Source organism: Sebastes fasciatus, chromosome 10 (assembly GCF_043250625.1).
Source record: "Sebastes fasciatus isolate fSebFas1 chromosome 10, fSebFas1.pri, whole genome shotgun sequence".
In the NCBI taxonomy this organism is placed as follows: domain Eukaryota; kingdom Metazoa; phylum Chordata; class Actinopteri; order Perciformes; family Sebastidae; genus Sebastes; species Sebastes fasciatus.
Genome location: NC_133804.1, coordinates 9,684,179 through 9,705,342, shown reverse-complemented (window position 1 = coordinate 9,705,342; position 21,164 = coordinate 9,684,179). Strand labels below are relative to the sequence as shown.

Here is a 21,164-nt window from a genome sequence, read left to right as displayed (position 1 = left end):
CATGACCTCTCATGTGGAGAGTTGTGTTTTGCACGTTTCAATTGTTAAAAGCACGATAAAAAGTGTTGGACCAAGTACTGAGTGTGCCAGTTTGCCTCTTGGGCACTGCCGAGGTGCCCGTGAGCAAGGCACCAAACCCCCAACTGCTCGGGGCGCCTGTCAGGCATCAGCCCCCTCGCTCTGACATCTCTCCATTAATGCATGTGTTAATTAATGCACCTATATACATCTCTCCATTAATGCATGTACATAGGTCCTGTTTGTGCACGTGTGTATTTCGGGCCTGTGTGTATGTTCTATGTAAAATAACAGTGTAAAAATTTAATTTCCCCTTGGGGATTAATAAAGTGCCAATAAAAAATAAAATAAAATAAAATAAAATAAAATAAAATAAAATAAAATAAAATAAAATAAAATAAAATAAAATAAAATAAAATAAAATAAAATAAAATAAAATAAAATAAAATAAAATAAAATAAAATAAAATAAAATAAATAAAATAAAAATATGGGTGCTTTCCAACTGCGGCCGCTAGATGGCGTCAAAGCCGCACACATGAACTCCCAAGAGGAGGCAATAAATGAGGTAATAAATGGTTTCAGTGGTCGCTGTCAAACCAGTAATAACAGTCTTCTAAATTATCCTAAACGTCTCATGTTTATATATGTTATGCAGCTTGAAGTTTAAGTAGTTTTTCTCTAGTTTCCGGTGCGGATGTCGTCTTTAATCCCCTCCAGCCACCGGAAGCTCTAGATAAAGCCGAGGTTGCAAAGTGCGTCACAACGCGGAGGAGCTGCTGCTGCTGCTGAGAGGAACCGAGTAACCGAGCTGCTGCAGTCCAGCACCGACACACTTATTACTCTCATCCTCCTCTTCTGTTTGCACAAGAAACCCAAGCTGACTGTCCTGCTCCAGCATGGTGAAGATAGCTTTTAACTCGGCTCTGGCGCAGAAGGCGCTGGGCAAAGAGGTGGCGGACGCTGATAAGGTGAGCTAACGGGCTGCAGAGAGACAGCCCGGTGTCTGCTTATAGCCTGGTAGCATGGAGGGCCTGCACTGGCCGCTGGGACCATGCACTCCATCTCTGTGTGTGTTTTATATGCTCATTATGTGCTATCTTGCATTTTGCACACTTGATATTAAGAGGTTTGCAGTGTTTTCTGTAAATTGCACACAGAGCCATATTTATTGCACATGATGCAGCAGCCGCACACAGAGAGGGACCGCCCATCTGCTGAACATCAACACAGCTGTTCTGCAGAGGCCAAACACTCAATGGCATTATAGACTGCACAGGCAAAGCTGCATAAGATAAGATAAGAGATTCCTTTATTAGTCCCGCAGTAGGGAAATTTGCAGTGTACAGCAGCAAAGGGGATAGTGCAAAAAAACAAACAAGATGCATCAGCTAACACAGTAAAAAAAAAAGAGCTAAACAAAGTGTAACAAAATATGAACCATTTAATGTATGTGTTGAATGTTGATATTATTATGATATACAATATTATGATTTTTGCTGACAGTATACACGTGTGTGTGTGTGTGTGTGTGTGTGCGCGTGCGCGTGCGTGTGCGTGTAGGACCCTGAGCTGGCCTCTGCTCCAGTGGGCAACGAGGGCTCCACAGGTCGCTGTCTGCTCACACTGCTGGGCATCGCCTTCATCCTCAGTGGGCTCATCGTTGGGGGAGCATGCCTCTATCGATATTTCACCCCAAAGGTACATATGTGTGTTTGCTTTTGTTTGTAGATAGATAGATAGATAGATGGATAGATAGATTATCCAGGCAATGTACAGGAACAGTAAATACACAGTAACTATATATATCAACACTAGAGATAAATATCTATAGTATACACACAATAAAAATAATATATTAGAATACACTATAAATATGCCAGACTACTAGATAGATAGATAGTAACTTTATTGATCCCAAGGGAAATTCAAGTTTCCAGCATCACACTTCCATAGTGCAAAAACATTTTAGTAAAAAGGCAGTAAAAAAGTTAGTAGTGCAAACTACAAAAAAATATACCAGATATGAAAATACAAGGAGATGAAGAAAACTGTTAAAACTGAATATAGTGCAGGGTAACAGCTGTGATACACGACTATTAAAAAAGTGAATATAGTGCAGAAGAGACTGTTAAAAAGTGAATATAGTGCAGAAGAGACTACTACAACTACAATATAAAATATAAACACAGAATAACAATAACATACTATAATACTGTATACATTAGAAAAGTGTGCCATAACATACTATATAAGTTAGCAAAGTGTGCAAAGTAAAAAATGTTGTCCTGAATAAAAATTACTTGCGTTAGTAAGCTGATGTGCAAAGGAAGTGTCATTTGAGTTTGAGAAGAGTTATTAAAGTCTCGCCTTGGTGGGAAACTGGAATGCTGACGCTTGCTCACTTTCGTCTTCAGAGAAAGTGCAGACTTCACCTTTTTTAAAATGTTGCTGTGTTGTCAGTGAGAGGGTCTCACATCCAATATAGTACATCTGTGCCCGCAGGGGCTTCCTATCTCATGCAAATGAAGCAAAGCTTAAACTGGCTCATTAAACTGAATGCACACACACTTCTTAGTTCAAACGAAATTCAACTTTGTTTAGGAGATACATCCCACCTACAAACTGTGATATTTAAGACTTAACCTTCCTCTTACCTGAATGATTCTACAAATTGTATTGAGAATAGACACAACGGTCCACAAGGTTATGCCACTTCTACTTGAATTTCCCTCGGGATTAATAAAGTTACTATCTATCTATCTATCTAGTCACTGTCAGCTCATTATTTGGTTTGGTCTCCAGATAACAGTCAACAGATTGGGTTGGTTGACTTGAACATCTAGCAAGCTTATCGATTTTTGTCATAAAACAATATATGCATATAACACACCTGCAAAAACATAAACAGTAACGAAAGAAACTACAGATATCTTTTAAGAAAGTACAAAATTCAGTGGAATATTTAAGGTATTTTCTGCCCCCTAGTGGCCGAAAGTCATTTAATGCAGCTTTAAGCTTCGTCAGCGCTTCTTTTCAGACCAAATCCTGCCTCTGTGATGTAGATACTCTGATCTGTTGCCACTCATAAGCAAGCTGTACTGCTGCAGTATGTTATTGCTTAGGCAAGACTGGTACAGTTTGTTTGCAGAGCAGACAGGAAGGCACTGTTGAGAAACCACTGGCAGGGTAGATCTACAGTGTAAGACCACTTGTGGTTGCATAAGCAAAGAACCACATCACCACGTGTTGATAACGTACCTTGGAGGCATGTGTTGTTTTTTTCCTATGCAGAAATGACTAAATGTTGCAATGGGCAACCTCAAAGTACTTCCTGTGCAGCTGGTTCATGCTGATTTTTTTCCGATGGTTGAAACACAAGTAGATAATGCAGAATGTGGGGGCATTAAAAGAAGTAAATGAAAACATTTAATCCCAAAACTAACGATACATTTGTTAACCACGAAGTCATGAAAAAAAATGTGCCTGGATTTTTGTCTTTGTGTGCATCAACGTGTTTTATTTTGTTGCTTGCGTGTGTCCTCCAGAGGCTGTATCACGGTGCGATGCAGTTCAGTGACGTGTCAGGCGGAGCTGGAGGAGAGAACCAGCCGTACTACCTGCCACGGGTGGAGGAGGAGGTGGAGATCTCTGACAGCATGGCCGTCATCAGCATCCCACCTCCCCGTTTCAGACCTGGGGACCCTGCTTACATCCTCCATGACTTCAACAGGGTAACACTCACACAGTGAATACAGCAGTTACAGTACTGTAGATGCTGGCGCTCTCCTGTTAATGTGGTTTATTTCCTGATTACTTTTTGTGTGTGAGTAGAAGCTGACGGCATATCTGGACCTGACTCTGAGGACCTGCTTTGTGATTCCTCTGAACACCTCGGTGGTGCTCCCCCCTCAGGACCTCATCGACCTCTTCTCACAGCTGATGGTGAGTAGTGATCAGCTCGTGTTCTCGGATCTCAGGATGCAGCTGCCGGTAGAGAGAGACAAACTATACTGGCACAGCACTCTCTCTCAAGCTCACGCATAAGCTCTAATATTAAGGGCTAAATATTACCTGGGGAAATCCAGGGCTTTATAATAATTCCAGAGATTGTCGGTGCTTTAATCCTGTGCAAATCTGTCATGTCTGTAATTTGTAGAGTAAAAATTTCCAGCACATATCATCTTCCCCTTTCCCAGACATTCTGTATTAGTAACATTGTGTGAGTAATCTTCACCAGAATTTAGTACTCACATATTTTTTTCCTCTTTCATTGTTGTTACATATGTGATGTGAAAAAAAGGTTTCAGTAGACCACTAAATTAAATCTGTAGTGGAAGGTATTAAAGGTGCAGTGTGTAGGATTGGTGTCATCTAGTGGTGAGGTTGCTGATTGAAACCAACTGAAACTCCTACCGCGTGCCAAGCGCGTAAGAGAACTACGGTGGCCGACGAAAAATGTGAAAACATGAATGGCCCTAGAGCCAGTGTTTGGTTTGTCCGTTCTGGGCTACTGTAGAAACATTGCGGTCAGCTCCATGAGGAGGACCAGCTCCCTATGTAGATTAACATTCTCATTCTAAGGTAACGAAAACAAAACAACTTTTATTTTCAGGTCATCATACACTAAAGAAAACATACTTATTAATATAATATTCTATTTCTGCCATTAGATCCCCCTAAATGCTACACACTGTTCCTTTTAAATGCTATTTAAGGCACAGCAGCGCTTTGAGCTAAATGCTAACATCAGCATGCTAACATGCTCACAATAACAACGCTAACATGCTGATGTTTAGCAGGTATAATGTTTTCAATGTTCACCATCTTAGTTCATTTAGTCAAAGAGTACAGAAGCAAAGAGACAAAACTCCGCTGTTTTTTTGCCATTGCCCCCATTTTGGACTGGAAACGCTTAATATATTTGTAATATTTAATGTTCAACAATGGCCATTTTGGTAGAATATGACAATGGAATAGAAATAATTTTTACTTTCGTACGGAACTTTATAGGCGGACGTTTTACTGGCACTCCGGTAGTCACTTTCAGTGCAAAATGGTAGAAGCGTAGCTTTGCTGCTGGGTGCTTGACTTTCAGTTCTTGGCAATATATGTTCTTTGGTTTATTGTTTTAGCATGTTATCATTTGCTAACTAGCATTAAACACAAAAAAACTCAAATATTAGTTTTTAAGTTTTTAGTTATTAACCAAAGTATTTGCTTACTAATTAAATTTTGACCTGATGATGGCACTGGATGAAAAGTTAATGGGTCAGTCATTGCCATCCGTATAGCCATGATGCTAGCATGGCTAGAAATTATCACATTTTGATCATAGACAGTTATTTCTTCAGAAAACAAATTAATAAAAAAAAATACTACTGGTGTATTTTATAACAATAGTACAAAACATTTTTTTTTTTTAAATAAAAAAGTTGAGATTTGCGAAGGAAGAACAGTGTCAGCTAGACCAAGTTAGAGAAGAGTCAGACTGTATGTGGGCACTGAGAACAAATCATTTTCACTGAGTTCTCCACCATGACATGTTGTACCGCAGTTGGTGTTTGGTGGGTGGTGGTGCAATCAGTGAATTTCATTATCCAATGTGGAACTGTTTCATGAAATGCAGAAGTTTGGCAATGATTCATTAATTAGACAAAGTCCTTCCCACTCTTAGTTTCACACTTGGCTGCTTCTATTTGCACGAAGACTAAACGTGGTTTAAAGATGTCTTATGATTTCTTCACGATCCCTTCTTTTTGTCCCAGTCCGGCTCCTACCGCAGCTACTTGGTGCACGAGGACCTGGTGGTGACGGAGCGTATCGATGACATCAAGCCTCTGGGCTTCTACATCCGCCGGCTTTGTGATGGAAAGGAAACGTACAGGATGCAACGCCGCTCCAGCCTGCCAGGTCTGGATGTACTGTACAGCTAAAACTGACATTTTGTCATGTTTGTTAAGCTTCATTCAGAATTTAAAAGTACCTGCATTTGTCTTCATTTTATGCTTCCTCACCTTTTGTGTGACGAATTATAAGCTGTGGTAATGATACTGCTGCTATTGTTCAAAAGAGGATAAAACCATTTTTGTGGACATGGTGTCTAAGCTTCAAGCCTCTGGGCAGGCTTTTGTTTTGCCATGGCAGCGGTCAGCTCGCATCTGAGAGGCGACATTTCAAGGTTACAGCTAAATAAAACCCATTATTAACACAACTAAAATTGATTCAGCCAGTTAAAAGGGAGCAGGGTGTTTGAATCTAGTTTGACTTTTTAAGGTACAGCTTTCTCTACATAACACCACAAAAGTAGCTAATTTAGATTTTGAATTTATAAAACAAACTATTTTTAGTGCCCATACAGATATTGCACTACTCAAATTACCACTACCAACATTGTCAGTTAGGAAAAAAAATGGGGGCTGTAAATAAAAGTTAAAGGGTACATATTATGCTTTTGTGCTTTTTCCCTTTCCTTCAGTTTTATATAGTTTTTTGTGCATGTAAAAGGTCTGCAAAGTTCCAAACTCATTGCCAAAGAGAGTTACTCTCCCCCACAGAAACACTCCTGAACTGCCTGCAACACCTTGCTTGAAGTCCCGCCTTTTCTTCTGTAACGTGGTGATGTCACCAAGTAACATATTTGCATAATATCTGCCCAGAGACTAGTTTGGCACGCCCTCAAACAAAGCTAGTTAGAGCAGTGCTGGAGCTGAGTCTGAAGGGTTTGGTTGACTAATCACAACTTTTCGACAACAGAGCGTTTCAGACAGAGGGTGAAAAGAGGTGCTGCAGCACAGTCAGTATGAGAAAAATAAAGTGTTTTTTTAAGATTAAAGCATGTAAACATGTTCTAGTACAAACCCAAAATACAAGTATGCACCTGATAATGAGCATAATAGGTCCTCTTTAACATTCATATTTTTTTGTCATTACAGTTTTGACTGATAAGTACACAAGTCAAAGTCAATGCTAAGAACATATTGTAGCGAGACTGCTGCCACCGTAGGTTCTCCAATAATTTAGGACTGATCACACACTTCTTTAACACAGATTTACAACTTGTACGATGCGCCTCAGGCTGCCTGGTCCCCAGGCGCATGAGGTTCAGCAGTTAGGGCTTTCAATCGATTCAAATATTAATCTCACGATTGTCCATAGTTAATCACAAATTAATCGCACATTTTTTATCTGTTTAAAATGTACCTCAAAGGAAGATTTGTCAAGTAGTCAATACTCTTATCATCATGGGAGTGGGAAAATATGCTTGCTTTATGCAAATGTATGTTTATCTATTATTGGAAATCAATTAACAACACAAAACAGTGAGAAATATTGTCCAGAAGCCCTCACAGGTACTGCATTTAGCATAAAAATATATGGCAAACATGACAAACTGCAGCCCAACAGGCAACAACAGCTGTCAGTGTGTCAGTGTGCTGACTTGACTATGACTTGCCCCAAACTGCATGTGATTATCATAAAGTGGGCATGTCTGTAAAGGGGAGACTCGTGGGTACCCATAGAACCCATTTACATTCACATATCTTGAGGTCAGAGGTCAAGGGACCCCTTTGAAAATGGCCATGACAGTTTTTCCTCACCAAAATTTAGCGTAAGTTTGGAGCGTTATTTGACCTCCTTCCTGACGCGGTAGTAGGACATGGTTGGAACCAATTGATTCCTTAGGTTTTTATGTAGTTTCACATGATGCCAGTATCTTCATTCTAGCTTTAAAACTGAGCCCTAAAAATCATAAGTTGTGTTAATGTGTTCAAGAAATTAGTGGCGTTAAAACTAATTTGCGTCGGCACGTTATTATCGAGCTAATTTTGACAGCTCTAGTGCAAACACAACTCTTTTTCCGTTCTTAAGGCCACAACACCACCAGCCTACGTGGCCTGCTCCTCTCTGTGTGTGTCTCTGCCATCCGAGGTCCAGCACACTGCTGCACTTAAAGGGAGAGTGTGATTAGACAATAAGCACCAGCTGTGTCAATCAACTCATCTGGTCTCACTGCTCTCATGAGCCTTCCCCACACCTCCCTCTCTCCTGCAGCTGAATACCAACCATGCCCACCTCCACATACATACCGATTTCTTAGCAAAAATAAATTTTAATATGAGTTAGACTTGAAAAGGAAAACGTATCAAACATGTAGTCACTTCAACATTTAGGACTAACGTTTATGTGTCTTTGTGTCCATCAGGTGGAGGCATCCAGAAGCGCTCCGCGGACGAATGTTTCACCATCCACCACTTCGAGAACAAGTTTGTGACGGAGACCCGGATCTGCAAGGCTTGATGGGAGGGCTCGAGCGTAGATCAGGAAGCGAGTGAGAGAGAGTGATAGTGACAGAGAGAGAGTAGGAGGGAGTAGGCGAAGGAGTGAACAGCTTTCAGCAGAAAGTTACTTTTGTATAAAACTATTAACTTTTTTGCCTCCCTCGCTTTAACCCCATGTGATAAGTGAATTTAAGTTCCAGCGTTATATAGCCTAACCCCCTGAACCTGTATAGGTCATAGCTCTCTTGCTCAAGTATTAACTAGTTAGTCTTGTACTAATAACCAGCGTCAGCCTGCTTACTATAAGTATACTAAGTTTCATTTGTTGCGTTGGTTTCTGTTCTGTTGCCGTAGCTTCCTGCTGAATTGTCTTATCGTTGTTACTGTATTACACTCACGTCCAGACGAGAGTCCTTCTTCTACTGAATATCCTAGTGATGCTGAGAAGTCATTCATATCAGATCTGTCTGTGTGTCGGCCTACTGTTCCCACTCTCAATGGGTTTTCTAGAGCAGCCTTGTTATAGTGTGACATAGCACAAGTCATCCAGGAAACATATGGTACAGTACAGTTACATGTAACATGGCCGTCCGTTTCTGCTCTGGACGGTACCGGAGATGCTCGAGCCCCCCCGAGCTCTCACTCACCCCTTTTTGTAGATATTTCCCAGAGTGCCCCGCTGCTCCCAGAGGCCTCTGCTGTCCTGCTGTGTGATGATTTTATGTAATTAATGGTGTCCTACCTGACGGCGAGCAGTCCAGCACCCCATATGACTCGTGTTTGTGTAGAAACCTCATTTGTGACGATAAACTTGAAAGGACGGTCGATGAGCTAAAGGGAAATTTCACCAAATTTGAAAAACACTTTCTTTCTGTTTTTAAATTCTTATTTATGAATCCGAGGTAGCTTTAATAAATAGCTCACTATTATAGGTGACTACAATTTTTTGCAGAACTCTATTTATTTAAAATTGTCACAGGAACAAGATGTTTGTAAAAATCCTTCGATGAATCTGCACAAAGCAATTGTCCTTGAACGCCCTTAAAGCTGCAGTAGGTAACTTTGAGCAAATATGATCAAAAAGTTATTTTTTATGAAACTGTCACTTTATACTGACAGTACTGCATCAGACAGGTAATCTGTGAAAAAAAACATGTTCCTCTTCCTCTTTTAGTGCTCCTAATGGCATCTGCAAGAAGGAAAACAGTTTTTGACCCAGCCGCCATGTTGAAAACAGTCGTGCCAAAACCAATCACCGCCCACTGGCAACTTTCTCATTTTACAGCTAAACAGTACACGAAGATATGTTTCTAAAAACATTTGAGGCAAGAAATAGGCATTACAGTTACAGAATATTGATTAATATTTGATCAGTGCTGCCTAGTTTGACCGTTTGATCGGAGTTTGCGAGTTTCACAAGCAGTGATTGACAGCTGCTGTAGAGACTGCTCGGCTCTGATTGGTTGTTTTCTTTCAGGCACGTTGAAATTTGCATTATGAGTACAAGGAAGAGGCAGGGAAACATGATTTTTTTGTCACACATTATCTGTCTCATGCACTACTGTCAGGATATAGTGACCATTTTACAAAAATAACTTTTTAATCATATTTGCTCAAAAGTTACCTACTGCAGCTTTAAGGAAGAGCTTGAAAGTATGAAAAAAATGGCCTTTTGCCAAATAACTTTTCAGTGGTTTCCCACTCGATGCCTGCACAGAAAGACAATCAGACAGGAAGTGTGCGTGTAAAAACTGTGTTTCTGTCTCAGCTTTTTAACAATACTAGAAGATTAGTTAAAAACCAATGTTGTGTGCAGCTAATGAACTGAATTCACTTTATTGTTGAATAAAGTTTCTTTACCTACTGAATATTGTGGCTGTTTGCTTGTTATTACAGAAGCTCCAACACGGCCTCTTCATGTTCTTATCTCATCATGAAATTGAATCTAGAGGGAAAATTTAGATGTATTCTGTATTTCCTGATGCTTTTTAGAGATGTCGGCACTGATGGCAGGTCCATCCTTCATAAGGAACAGCTCACTCTTCACCAGGGTCAAACAAACTTAGAAAGAACAGACACACCTTTTATTGAAATATAAATAGAAAAAAAATGACATTTTGAAACTTACTCCCATGTTTTCATGTACTAGTTTGCATGTAAACTATATTTCGTTAGTTTGAGGGAGTCTTTATCTCGGGGCTTAGTGGTTGTTGGTTCTTCAACAAGAGAGCTTAGAGAGACTGGCTTTACTCTAGTCCTCCACTGTGTCCACTCTTCCAGTTTTACATGACAGACGACGCCTGGTCAAAGTCAGGTTCTCTTGTATCTCCGGCTTGCTCAGTCGCCTCTTGAATTCATTCGTTGTGAAATAGTACATGAGCGGGTCCAGGCTGCAGTTCAGGCTGGCCAGGCAGAGAGTGACGGGGTGACATCGCAGAATCAGGTCCCTGACGGCGCAGTTGCGCAGGACGTTGGCTTTGACCAGGAAGTCTAGGGGCATGGTGATGTGGTAAGGAGCGAAGCACACTAGGAAGACCGCAGCACAGCTTAGCACCATCCTCAACGCCCTACGCTTCTCCCCCCGGTCAGCAATCGCCCCCGTCAGAGGCTCCCGGAGGCTCCCTGCAGTCAGACAGGTGCAGGCTAACACCAGGACGAGGGGGATGATGAAGCCCAGCAGCTCTGCCAGGATCAGGAGGGCCCAGGCTACTGGGATACTCACATGTCTCATGGGCAGGTCTGAGAAGCACACCAGGTCAGTTACGCCGGCCTCCGAGGTGACGAGACTCGAGTCTTGTTCACCGCTGAACTTCCTCAGCAGAGGGAAGGGCAGGCAGCACAAGCAGACCAGCAGCCAGCCGAGGGCACTTATAAACCAATCCCCTCTCCGCCTGGATGAGTTGTACCTCAGCGGATGCTTGATGAGCACACAGCGACGCACGCTCACGCACACCAGGAAGTAGATGGAGGCGTACATGTTGACGTACTTCACGTAGAAGCAGATAATGCAGAGAGGGTGGCCAAAGGGCCAGGTGTAGTTCAGGTAGTAGTAGATCCGTAGAGGCAGAGAGAGCACCTGAGGAGAGCAGAGAGGAGTCAGGATGGCTGTAGAGGAAGAACTACAAACAAGCAATGCGGTAGATGCCCACTTGATTAGAGTAACAGCCACTGAAACCTCATTTTAGCTTCGACTGAACTTTGGAATGTATCTTAGAATAGATTAGATGGTTAAATAACCCTTGCAGCTTGAACTGTTGGTACAAAATAAGCAACTTAATGATGTTGCCAACAACTTTGCAAACTTCTCTCTCATATTGGTCTCTTGTTTTGGTCTTTTTTGGGGGAGGAGAGTTGCTTATTTTGGTTTTGTTTCTATAGACCTGGTTGCTTGTTTCTCTCGCAAGGTTTGGCAACACTGGGCAGGAGCTCAAACAGCATTTCAGACACGGTGAAAAAGAGGTTGGCAGCACAGCTGGTATGAGAAAAATAAAGCGTTTTTTGAACATTAAAGCATGTAAACATATTCTAGTAGAAACCCAAAATATAAGTATGCACCTGTAAATAAACATAAAGGGGCCCCTTTAAACACTTTAAAATGTCCTTATATCTGCTTACAACTACATTATAGAGTGATATAAACAATCCCAGGAAGTGTTGTATACTACTTTTAAATACTTATTACGGGGACTAAAGTAAAGTGCTATCAGTTAAACAGTTAATTGAAACAATAATTCATGGATAAGCCAAAAATTAAATTAAATTAGATGACTAAAAACCTAAAAAAAAAAGGATGTTTACCTGCAGCAGGTCGGCCACAGCCAGGTTCATCATGAACACCACAGCTTTCTTGGTTTCACTGATATAAACCTTGAACATCCAGAGTGCCAGCACGTTACCCAGCAGGCCCGGCGCTAAGATCACACTGTACACCACTGCGTACACATTGTGCTGGTATATCTGGAGATTTTCACTGCAGTTGTGGTTGGCATCGTTCATCTTAAGCCAAGAGCTGTTTACTGTTAACTGTCAAGACAAGCTGCCTTGTGAAACCAACAGGAAGCTTGAATCAGGAAAGCTGCTTGTCGCCTTGTGACGGGTGAGATGGAGCGTCCATGCTGTCCATTATGGCGAGGAGGAGTGAAATGTGTGTCCAGCGCTGATAAACTGTTGATGTTTCATTCAATCCCAGCAACATAACATCCTGGTAGAGGAGAAAGGAAAGGGTCAACAGGACAATATTACTTCTAATAGCAGCGTGTTTTGCATGTGGCACAGATAGATATCAGGTTTTGAGAAAGAGCCTTCAGACACGCATCACATTGTACAGCATTCACACACACACACACATGCAAAGACGCTCACGCCTGTCAACCACAGCTTCTGCTTGTTAGTTAACCCATGTGTTAATGCAAACCATAAAAGAGTCGTTTGCGTGTGATTGCAGCGTTTGCAGTAGCATTTACAGTAAATATGCAAACCCACAGAGCAGTAACTGCTACAGTCGCCCACGTCCCCGTTTAGCATCTCCACCTGCAGGGCAGCAAACAATAAGCCTGTGTGAAACTGGCGTGGTTAGCAAGGCAGACCAAGTGTGTGGTTAGCAGGCCAGGCCAAGGAAAACGTGCTGCTCGGTTATGAAGAACAACACTTTCTGTGGTGAATTCACAGTGTCAAACAGTGTCACATGCTTTTTGACATTTCCAACACCACAAATCTTTTACATTTTAATTTTAAAACCTCTAAGGTAACCCGGATATTGATTTTTAACTTCAAATGGAAAGGCACAGTAATATCTGGAACTGAGCTTCCAGCTTGTAGGTGTCATCCACCCACTGCTGTAAACATCAGTAGGCGTACGCTGGTTCAGAATGGGTTTCCTTACTTTTTGCTTTGACCCAGATAAGCTGCTTAAGAACACACAGTGTGAGCTGTGAAGAGTCATCCTTGTTTTATACAGTTTGTCTCTTTCTATTATCTGATTTGACTAGACTGTTCCTAGCTAATTATGGAACAGAAAAAAGAGAACTTCCGTTCTAAACATAGTATGTTACTGTTTTTTGCAAGGGAAATGAAACAGACTACACACAAAATCAGGTGTTTTGTAAGTAATACTGATTATTATTTATGACTTTATTAACTGTAACAAGTTTAGTACACAGATCCTTCCCTTAAAGGAGACATATCATGAAAAACTCCCTTTTTCAATGCTTGTGCACATATGCCGTGTTTCCGCTGCATGGTACGGCTCTGCTCGATTCGACTCGACTTGACTTGACTAAGTTTTGGTATCTGCTACTTTTCTCTTTGATGTGTTTCCACTGCAGATAGTACCCTCTCAGTGTTTTGCAGGATTCTTAACTGATCACCATAGCGACGGTGCATGAAACTGTCGTGACATCATCTTCAACGGGACATTCACTGATGGATCATTTCAACGGCAACCAAACAGAGGATCTGCACTTCATCATTTGTACGGCGGGGTCAAGTTAATTAAAAATGGCAGTCACTATTGATGGTAGCTTGGCTATTTGAAAACGGCGGGTTTGTGCAGGACGTCTCGTGTTGCACTAGTGATGATTCTCTCTGACTCTAGGATCGGCTCAGCTCGCTTGGAACCTCGACCGAGGAGGTACCAATAATGGATTGGTTCTATTGATACCATACACAACTTAATAGAGACGCGAAAGTAACTGTTCTTGTGTAATGAACTGAACTGAACTGGACTGCTTGATGAAAACCGGCAAAAACATTGGAATATCTGGAGTGCCTACCGACGCAAAAACTGTGAAATGAGGCCACTGAGTCAGTTTTTTGTGGTCTGCCTAGATCAGAAAACATGTGATTCACATTTGGCTCTCCTTCCTCTGTCACATGCAGGCTCATTAGAATATATCGCCCACAGCTTGAAAGCTACCTTTGCAAAGGTGAACCATATTTTTTTCTCGCAGGCCAATCAGAGCAGACTGGGCTTTTTCGGGAGGGGGGCTTAAAGAGACAGGCGCTAAAACGAAGTGTTTCAGACAGAGGGTGAATACAGGTTTATTCAGACAGACAGTATGAGAAAAATAATGTGTTTTTTTCAACATAAAAGCATGTAAACATGTTCTAGTAGTAACCCAAAATACAAATATGAACCTGGAAATGAGCATGATATGTCCCCTTTGAGTAAAAGTACCAGTGCAACAGTGTAAAATTACTAAAGTCCTGCATTAAAAATCATCCTAAGTACCCAGCCAACATTTGTATGTGGGGCCCCATGTTGGTAGTAAATGGGCTGAAAAATGTATGGCATTGTCCGTGGGTTCCATAATGGCCCTGTGCCAATTGCCCTTGTGGGTTTCATGCAGGAGTACACTGGGTGTTATATGGGCCCAATCTGGGCAACATAAACCAAAACCCATCTCGGCCCCAGGTTTAAGTTCTATGTGGGAACTACATGGCCTGAAATATGGGTTGTAAGTGGGTTGGTCCACAGTTTCCATGTTGGCCCCATGCACTAATTTCCCAGTAGTGACCCAACTAGGACCCACACGGGTAGCCCTCATGGGGAGCCCATATGGGACCAACTTAGTTGATCCAAGTGGGCCCCATTTGTGTTGCCCATTCTGAGCCCATGCACTAATTTCCCATTAGTGACCCACCTAGAACCCACATGGGACCAACTTAGTTGATCCAAGTGGGCCCCAGATAAGATGCCCATTTTGGGCCCATACCCACTTGGTACCCAGGTACCCCCCGGCATAACCCATGTGGGTTGGGTATTATCAGCAAGATGTACTTATATATCAAAATAAAAGTAGTCATTCTGAGACTTCCGATGGCACTACAAACAAGATGGACGTGTAGTGGTGAGCTCCTCAAAGTCGGTTTATGAAAGTACCTTGTATCAATATAAAATAGCATTAAAACCAGTTTAACTTAAGTATGAAAGGAGGGAAATCGCAGAGGAGTCATAAGACTGACAAGAAAATGAATAAAACACAAGAAAACTGTGTGGCCGAGTTCGTTGAACAGAATGACGACGACGAGGAAGCAACGGCAGAAGAAGCTAACACAACAGCTAGCCAACATGCACTACTAGAGGGCCTGACATCAGTACTCTCTAAAGAGCTGAACGACTTTAAACAAGAAATGAGACGGGATCTTAGTGAATTAAAAAAGGACGTCAAGAAAACTATGAAAGAAGATCTTACAGAGTTTAAAGACAGAGCTTCAGAGTCAAAACGCTAACATCGCAGAGGCACAAACCCAAATAGCAGACCTGGAATCAGCCTGCCTCCAGATGAAAGACTCGCTGTTAGATAGGGAAAGATGAATCCAACTGGGCTACTTTAGCAAAGTATAAGTTTATTTTGGAATCATATAGCATCTTTATTTTCTTGATCATTAAAATGATTGAGTAGTATTCATTCCAGGAATTAGGGATGTCTCAATATTGGTAGTAGATATTGGGTTGATTTCAAGTTGTTGGCATGTGAATTTTCCCACCTCAAAAATACTATAACAGGCAAGACATGTCAAAAAAGTTTAATATACTTGCTTTTTTCCCCCCAAATGTAAAAGGATGTTTACTTTTTAATGTACAACAATGATTTCACACTGATTTGCCCTCTCATCCATTAGCTACTGGCCTGATTCTTACTTTTTCCACTAACATACTGGATTGTCTTTAATTATTGACTGATGAATTAAGTTATTAGAGACTATATTGGCATAGATTGAAATGACCAGAAATTGACTAACAGTGAAAAGTCAAGTCAAGCCAGATCTCTTTACCTGGAGGTCCACCTCAGTGTACAAGTGACAGCTTAAGTTATTAAGATAAAGAGGGGAGATTAGTTAGTGAGTTTGTGAGTGAGTTGTTTGTAAAGTCACCTGCACTACCTGAGGGAGGGACTCCAGATCCAGCAGGGCTCACAGCAGGGCTCACAGCAGGGCTCTGGTCCTGACCAACACTCCGAGATCAATAATAGTCAACTCTCTACAGTTTCATATTAAAGAGCTGCTCCTTCAGAAAGCCTGGCAGCAGAGTTGAACTTGACGGCAAACGACTTTACTTTGACAACGACTATAATGACTAATGGACATCAAGGAAAGACGCAATTAAGGCATATGGGCCAATTAAAGCAGGACTGAAGGAGAAGGGGATCCGGTACCAGAACGCCCTACACCAAGATACGAGTGCACATTGCTGTTGCCATGGAAACGGTACCAAGGCAACAGGCGGCGCAGCGCAGCGTGCGAGAGAGGGGGGCTAAAGAGAGGAGTGAGGTCCAAACAGTTATAAACATGTCAGAACTGAACCAAGACTCCTCTATGACAGAGTCTGGGAATACATCTCGTTTTGGAAGAGGCGCCTATTGAGATAAAGGTATAATTTAAGTTATTACGACTATTTTTTGTATTATTACAAATTAAACTTGTATGTATGTGTGTATGTGTGTGTGTACACATATATATATATATATATATTTATATGTATCTGCAGGACAGATAATAATGCACACAGACTAAGCTACTGGAGTTGCCCTGCACTATACTCATTTTTAACAGTCTCTTCTGCACTATATTCACTTTTTTAATAGTTGTGTATCACAGCTGTTACCCTGCACTATATTCAGTTTTAACAGTTTTCTTCATCTCCTTGTATTTTTATATCTGGTATATTTTTTTGTACTTTGCACTACTAACTTTTTTACTGCCTTTTTACTAACATGTTTCACACAACTGTGATGCTGGAAACTTGAATTTCCCTCGAGATCAATAAAGTTACTATCTATCTATCTATCTATCTATCTATCTATCTATCTATCTATCTATATATATATATATATATATATATGTGTATGTATGTGTGTATGTATGCACTGCATGTTGTATTGCATGTGCATATTGTATATTATAAAATTGTATATTATAAATAATAATTTGCGCATATAAGAAAAGATAACAAATAGTCAATATGATTAAGTTAAATATGTAAGTAATGAATTGGTATTGTGATTAAGTTATATTATAAGTAATGAATTGGTATTGTGATTAAGTTATATTATAAGTAATGAATTGGTATTCTGGATTGATAACAAATTTATATTTTGATGATTTTTAATGGTTGCATATCTGGAGAACACAACAGTCTACAACATCTTCACGTACATGGAGAGACCACTGTTGGAAGATTTTTTATAACACCCCAAATTACAAACAAATACTTGTTTGTAGCACAACCATGCTGGAGAAGATGTGGGGCCATAAATGTCAACCATTGACATATATTTTGGCTTTGCCCTGAAGTTGTACAGTTTTGGGGAAATGTTCATAAGGTTATCAGCAAAATTCTGGGCTATGATATACCCAAGTCATGTATAGTACTGTGTTTCGGTAATATGACTGGAAATACTGTGTTAAGAGAAGACAGATACCTTCTGAAAGTGTTGTTGGCGGCCTGTAAGAAGGCCATTACGAAGAGATGGTGTAAGGCAGAACCGCCTACACAAGATGGATGGCTGAAAATTGTGAATGAAATATATGATATGGAACTGTTAACCCACAGGATAAGAACACAAGAGGAGCAATGTGGAGAGAAGTGGGAGAAATGGACAATGTTTACATGTCAACGACAAGATGAGGGAATGAACCATTGAATATGTCATAGCAATAAGAAAACTTTGTAGAGACAGGGCAATCTATATCCTTTCATGTTTTTTTGTTTTGTTTTATTGTTCTATGTGTATGTTGTCTTTCTGTGATGGAAAAACAATAAAAATAAGGAGTCATTCTACAGAATGATGTAGCATTTTATATATTACATCATTAGATTGTTAATACTGATGCATCACACATTTATATTTAAAGCTATAAAAAGACAGCAATTAAACACTGAACGTTTCAAAATGTTTTTGAAACATCAGTGGGTTCTTGAGAAGGATCTTAATAGAAATAAAGAACAGAATATCATTTTTGAGTCAGGGTGGGATACTTTGAGTCAGGGTGAGGATTGGAGTTAAACAAAATTAATAAATAAATAATGTTGATAAAGGTCAACTAAAGGGATGTAAATATGTCCTTTTTTGTCTGTATAATAGAATAGATAATTGTGTAAGCGAATGTGTCTAAGTGGATATATATATGAATGCGCATGTAGATATAGACATATGTATATACTGTATGTATATATATCTATATATGAGGTTGGTTGTATGTATATGAATATGAATATGAACTTCTCTTGACACTGCACTATTACACTTTTTTTTTCTTTTCTTTTCTTTTTCTTATGTTTCTTTTTTTATTTATATATGTTGTTGCTGCTGTCTCTATGTCCCTTTACATGTATGTGTATGTATTCCTTTAACCTTAAATTAAAAAAAAAATTAAAAAAAATACTGATGCATCAATATGTAAGTAGCATTACTGTTGTAGCTGGTGATCTAAGTACGTAAGTCTGCTGGTTCCCAACGTAGGAGCCAATGTGGGATTGTTACAATAGCCTTAAAGGAATAAAGGTTCTCTATTTGATATCCAGAGCATTAATATAGCAGCAAACAACTATTTGCTATGTAAAAATATAGAGGAGTAATGTCTACCTGAGCAGAGAATGAAGTCACTCTCCCTCTGTGTGTGTTGTAATCCGAGCTTCTCCGTGCTTTGTTGACATAGCCGGGCCAGCCATGCGTGTTTTTAGTGCATGTTCGTGCATGTGAGCGTGTTCCACTGGCTAGCTCATGGCTGATGTTCTGCACTGCTCTCATACGGTGCTTACAGCCGATAACACCGTCCCGACAGACGGTGCTATCGTGGGAATGTAGCGCCCACCCTCTGGTCCCCCCTCAGGTTAACCTTAGCCCTGTCAGCACTGTTGCTGTTGTTTCCACTGTTGCGCCAGAGCTGGACTGGGACAGAAAAGTTGGCGCTGGCATTTTGGCCCAGACCGGCCCACACACACACACCACCCATCTCTGCCCTCCACTATGTATACCAACAGTTCCACTCCTTAATAACACTAAAGCGGTGTAATGAGTAGAAAGCAATTCAGAAAGGTTTAAAAGAGAGGAAACGTGATAATTCCCATCAACAAGTGGTTGTAAATTGTGTACTCAACTGAGATGAACAGGGCTTTTCACATGGATATGGAGTAGCCAGACAGTGGGGAAAAGTATCTAGCTAGTGTGTTCCGGGGGCATGTGGTGGTGGGGCTGATTCAGACAAATCTCAATCATCTTCAGCCCAGTGTCAATGTAGCAAAAAAAACAAAAAAAACAATGGGTTGATCTACCTGTTTTATGGGCCGGTTAGACAAAAAAAAAAAAGACCGTTGTGTCAGCCCACCAGGAAAGTGCCCGGCATGCCAGATGGCCAGTCCTGCCCTGGTTATCGCTGTTAGCATCATTAACTATAAGCCGTCGCCATGTTGAGAGCCATGCAGAGGCAACAGATAAGCTTCCAATCTCACATTTAGAACCTTTAAAATAAATGTAGTGGAGCAAAAAGCTAAATATTTACTTCTGAGATGTAGTGGAGTAGAAGTATAATGTAGCATAAAGTGGAAATACTCAAGCAAAGCACATTTACCTCACAACTTTCTAGTCCAGTACTTCAGGGGGAGGGTGTTAACGAGCAGAGGAACTTTGGTCAAGTAAAGAGGGGATTTTTTAAAGACATAAAGTTTTCCGCAGCAATGTAGCCTCTGCTCTCTGACTGCCTTTTATCCTACTTCACAGCACTGAGAAAGATCTCAGTGGACCTTCCATCCCCAGTCCTCCTTTTAGCCTCAATGACCTTTGACCTATGTGGGACTGTTTTCAGTGTGATTCTTCTCTCACTTTTGCACGTACAGTATGCTTCTCTCAGTGTCTATATGATCTTCAATGTCTTTTTAGTAATGACTAATCATTATTCTTTCATTTCCTCCTTGCGGTTTATGGCAGTTATGTGCACAATGATGACCTATCACGGCCAACCCTTATGTGATGTCCACACATCATCTTATCATAACAGAGACATCATATGTCTTAGGATCATGTTGATATCAGAGTTTTATGAAATGTCCGCACCCCTACCTTAGATTTCAGCACTTTCAGTCATCAGATCTCGCCAATGGAAACACAGTATTTCATCCTCTGTGAATCATCCCTATGTGGGTTGCTGGCGCCTCGTAGGTTTTCCGCTCATGCACGACATCTCGCCTCGTGTATCAGCACCCCAAAAAGTTAGTGGCCACTCAGCAGCGCCTGGGTCCCTCCACGTGTGCTGTTCCAACAAAAACATGTCACGATCCCCATCCCAGATACACAGGCAGATAAAGGAGCACTCTGGCCTACAGACACACATACACACCCTCAACATAACAGACATTCCTCACGCATGCGAGGTCCCCCATGAGGCATGACTCCACACTGAAAGCATCCAGCTGTTACAGCCTCTCACACAACAGCACTGTCTTTTTGAAAGGAATCAACAGTTAATATCTCACCTTTTGTCTTCAGGTTTGAGGCTGCGTCGCATCAAAAAGCAGGAGGGTGAAGCATCAGCCAACATACATGCCATCCCCTCCCTCCTCCCCCTATGACCAGCACTATTCACTTTCTCTGTCCTGCCCTCTCACTTCCTCACTCTTTCTTTCTTCACTCTTATCTCTCTTTCTGCCTCTCCTATCCAATTTCTGCTGTCTTTTTTCTTTTCTAATCTGAAGTTATTTCCTGTATTGTTTCTCACAGTGTCCTCTCTGTGTGTCTTTCTCTTTCTCTGTGTCTCTGCTGTTCTGGGGGTTTCAGCACACACAGTGCTTCCTGTGAGTGTAGGGGAGTGGTTTATAAGAATTTTTGACACCATGACTTCTGCTATTATGGCCACTTTTTCCGCTTGC

At 41.0% G+C, this 21,164-nt stretch overlaps 2 protein-coding genes across 3 annotated transcripts; one reads left to right on the top strand and one right to left on the bottom strand.

The window, feature by feature from the left end:
• Nucleotides 1–558: 558 nt before the first annotated feature.
• Nucleotides 559–10,167, top strand: LOC141775063 (integral membrane protein 2A-like). The gene is made up of 6 exons (XM_074647985.1): nucleotides 559–988; nucleotides 1,581–1,718; nucleotides 3,566–3,751; nucleotides 3,852–3,962; nucleotides 5,786–5,930; nucleotides 8,224–10,167. The coding sequence occupies exons 1-6, from the start codon at nucleotides 917–919 to the stop codon at nucleotides 8,316–8,318; spliced, it is 747 nt and encodes a 248-aa protein (XP_074504086.1). The 5' UTR covers nucleotides 559–916; the 3' UTR covers nucleotides 8,319–10,167.
• Nucleotides 10,168–10,369: 202 nt separating this feature from the next.
• gpr174 (G protein-coupled receptor 174) lies at nucleotides 10,370–21,061 on the bottom strand. 2 transcript variants are annotated; one of them, XM_074647983.1, is made up of 5 exons: nucleotides 20,772–21,061; nucleotides 20,359–20,548; nucleotides 14,214–14,300; nucleotides 12,098–12,500; nucleotides 10,370–11,375 (listed from the first exon to the last, which is right to left on the bottom strand). In XM_074647983.1, the coding sequence occupies exons 4-5, from the start codon at nucleotides 12,293–12,295 to the stop codon at nucleotides 10,551–10,553; spliced, it is 1,023 nt and encodes a 340-aa protein (XP_074504084.1). In that variant the 5' UTR covers nucleotides 12,296–12,500; nucleotides 14,214–14,300; nucleotides 20,359–20,548; nucleotides 20,772–21,061; the 3' UTR covers nucleotides 10,370–10,550. The 2 variants fall into 2 exon arrangements, with proteins under 2 accessions (XP_074504084.1, XP_074504083.1); XM_074647982.1 differs by lacking the exon at nucleotides 14,214–14,300 and having other exon boundaries at nucleotides 20,772–21,032.
• Between the last annotated feature and the right edge of the window lie 103 nt (nucleotides 21,062–21,164).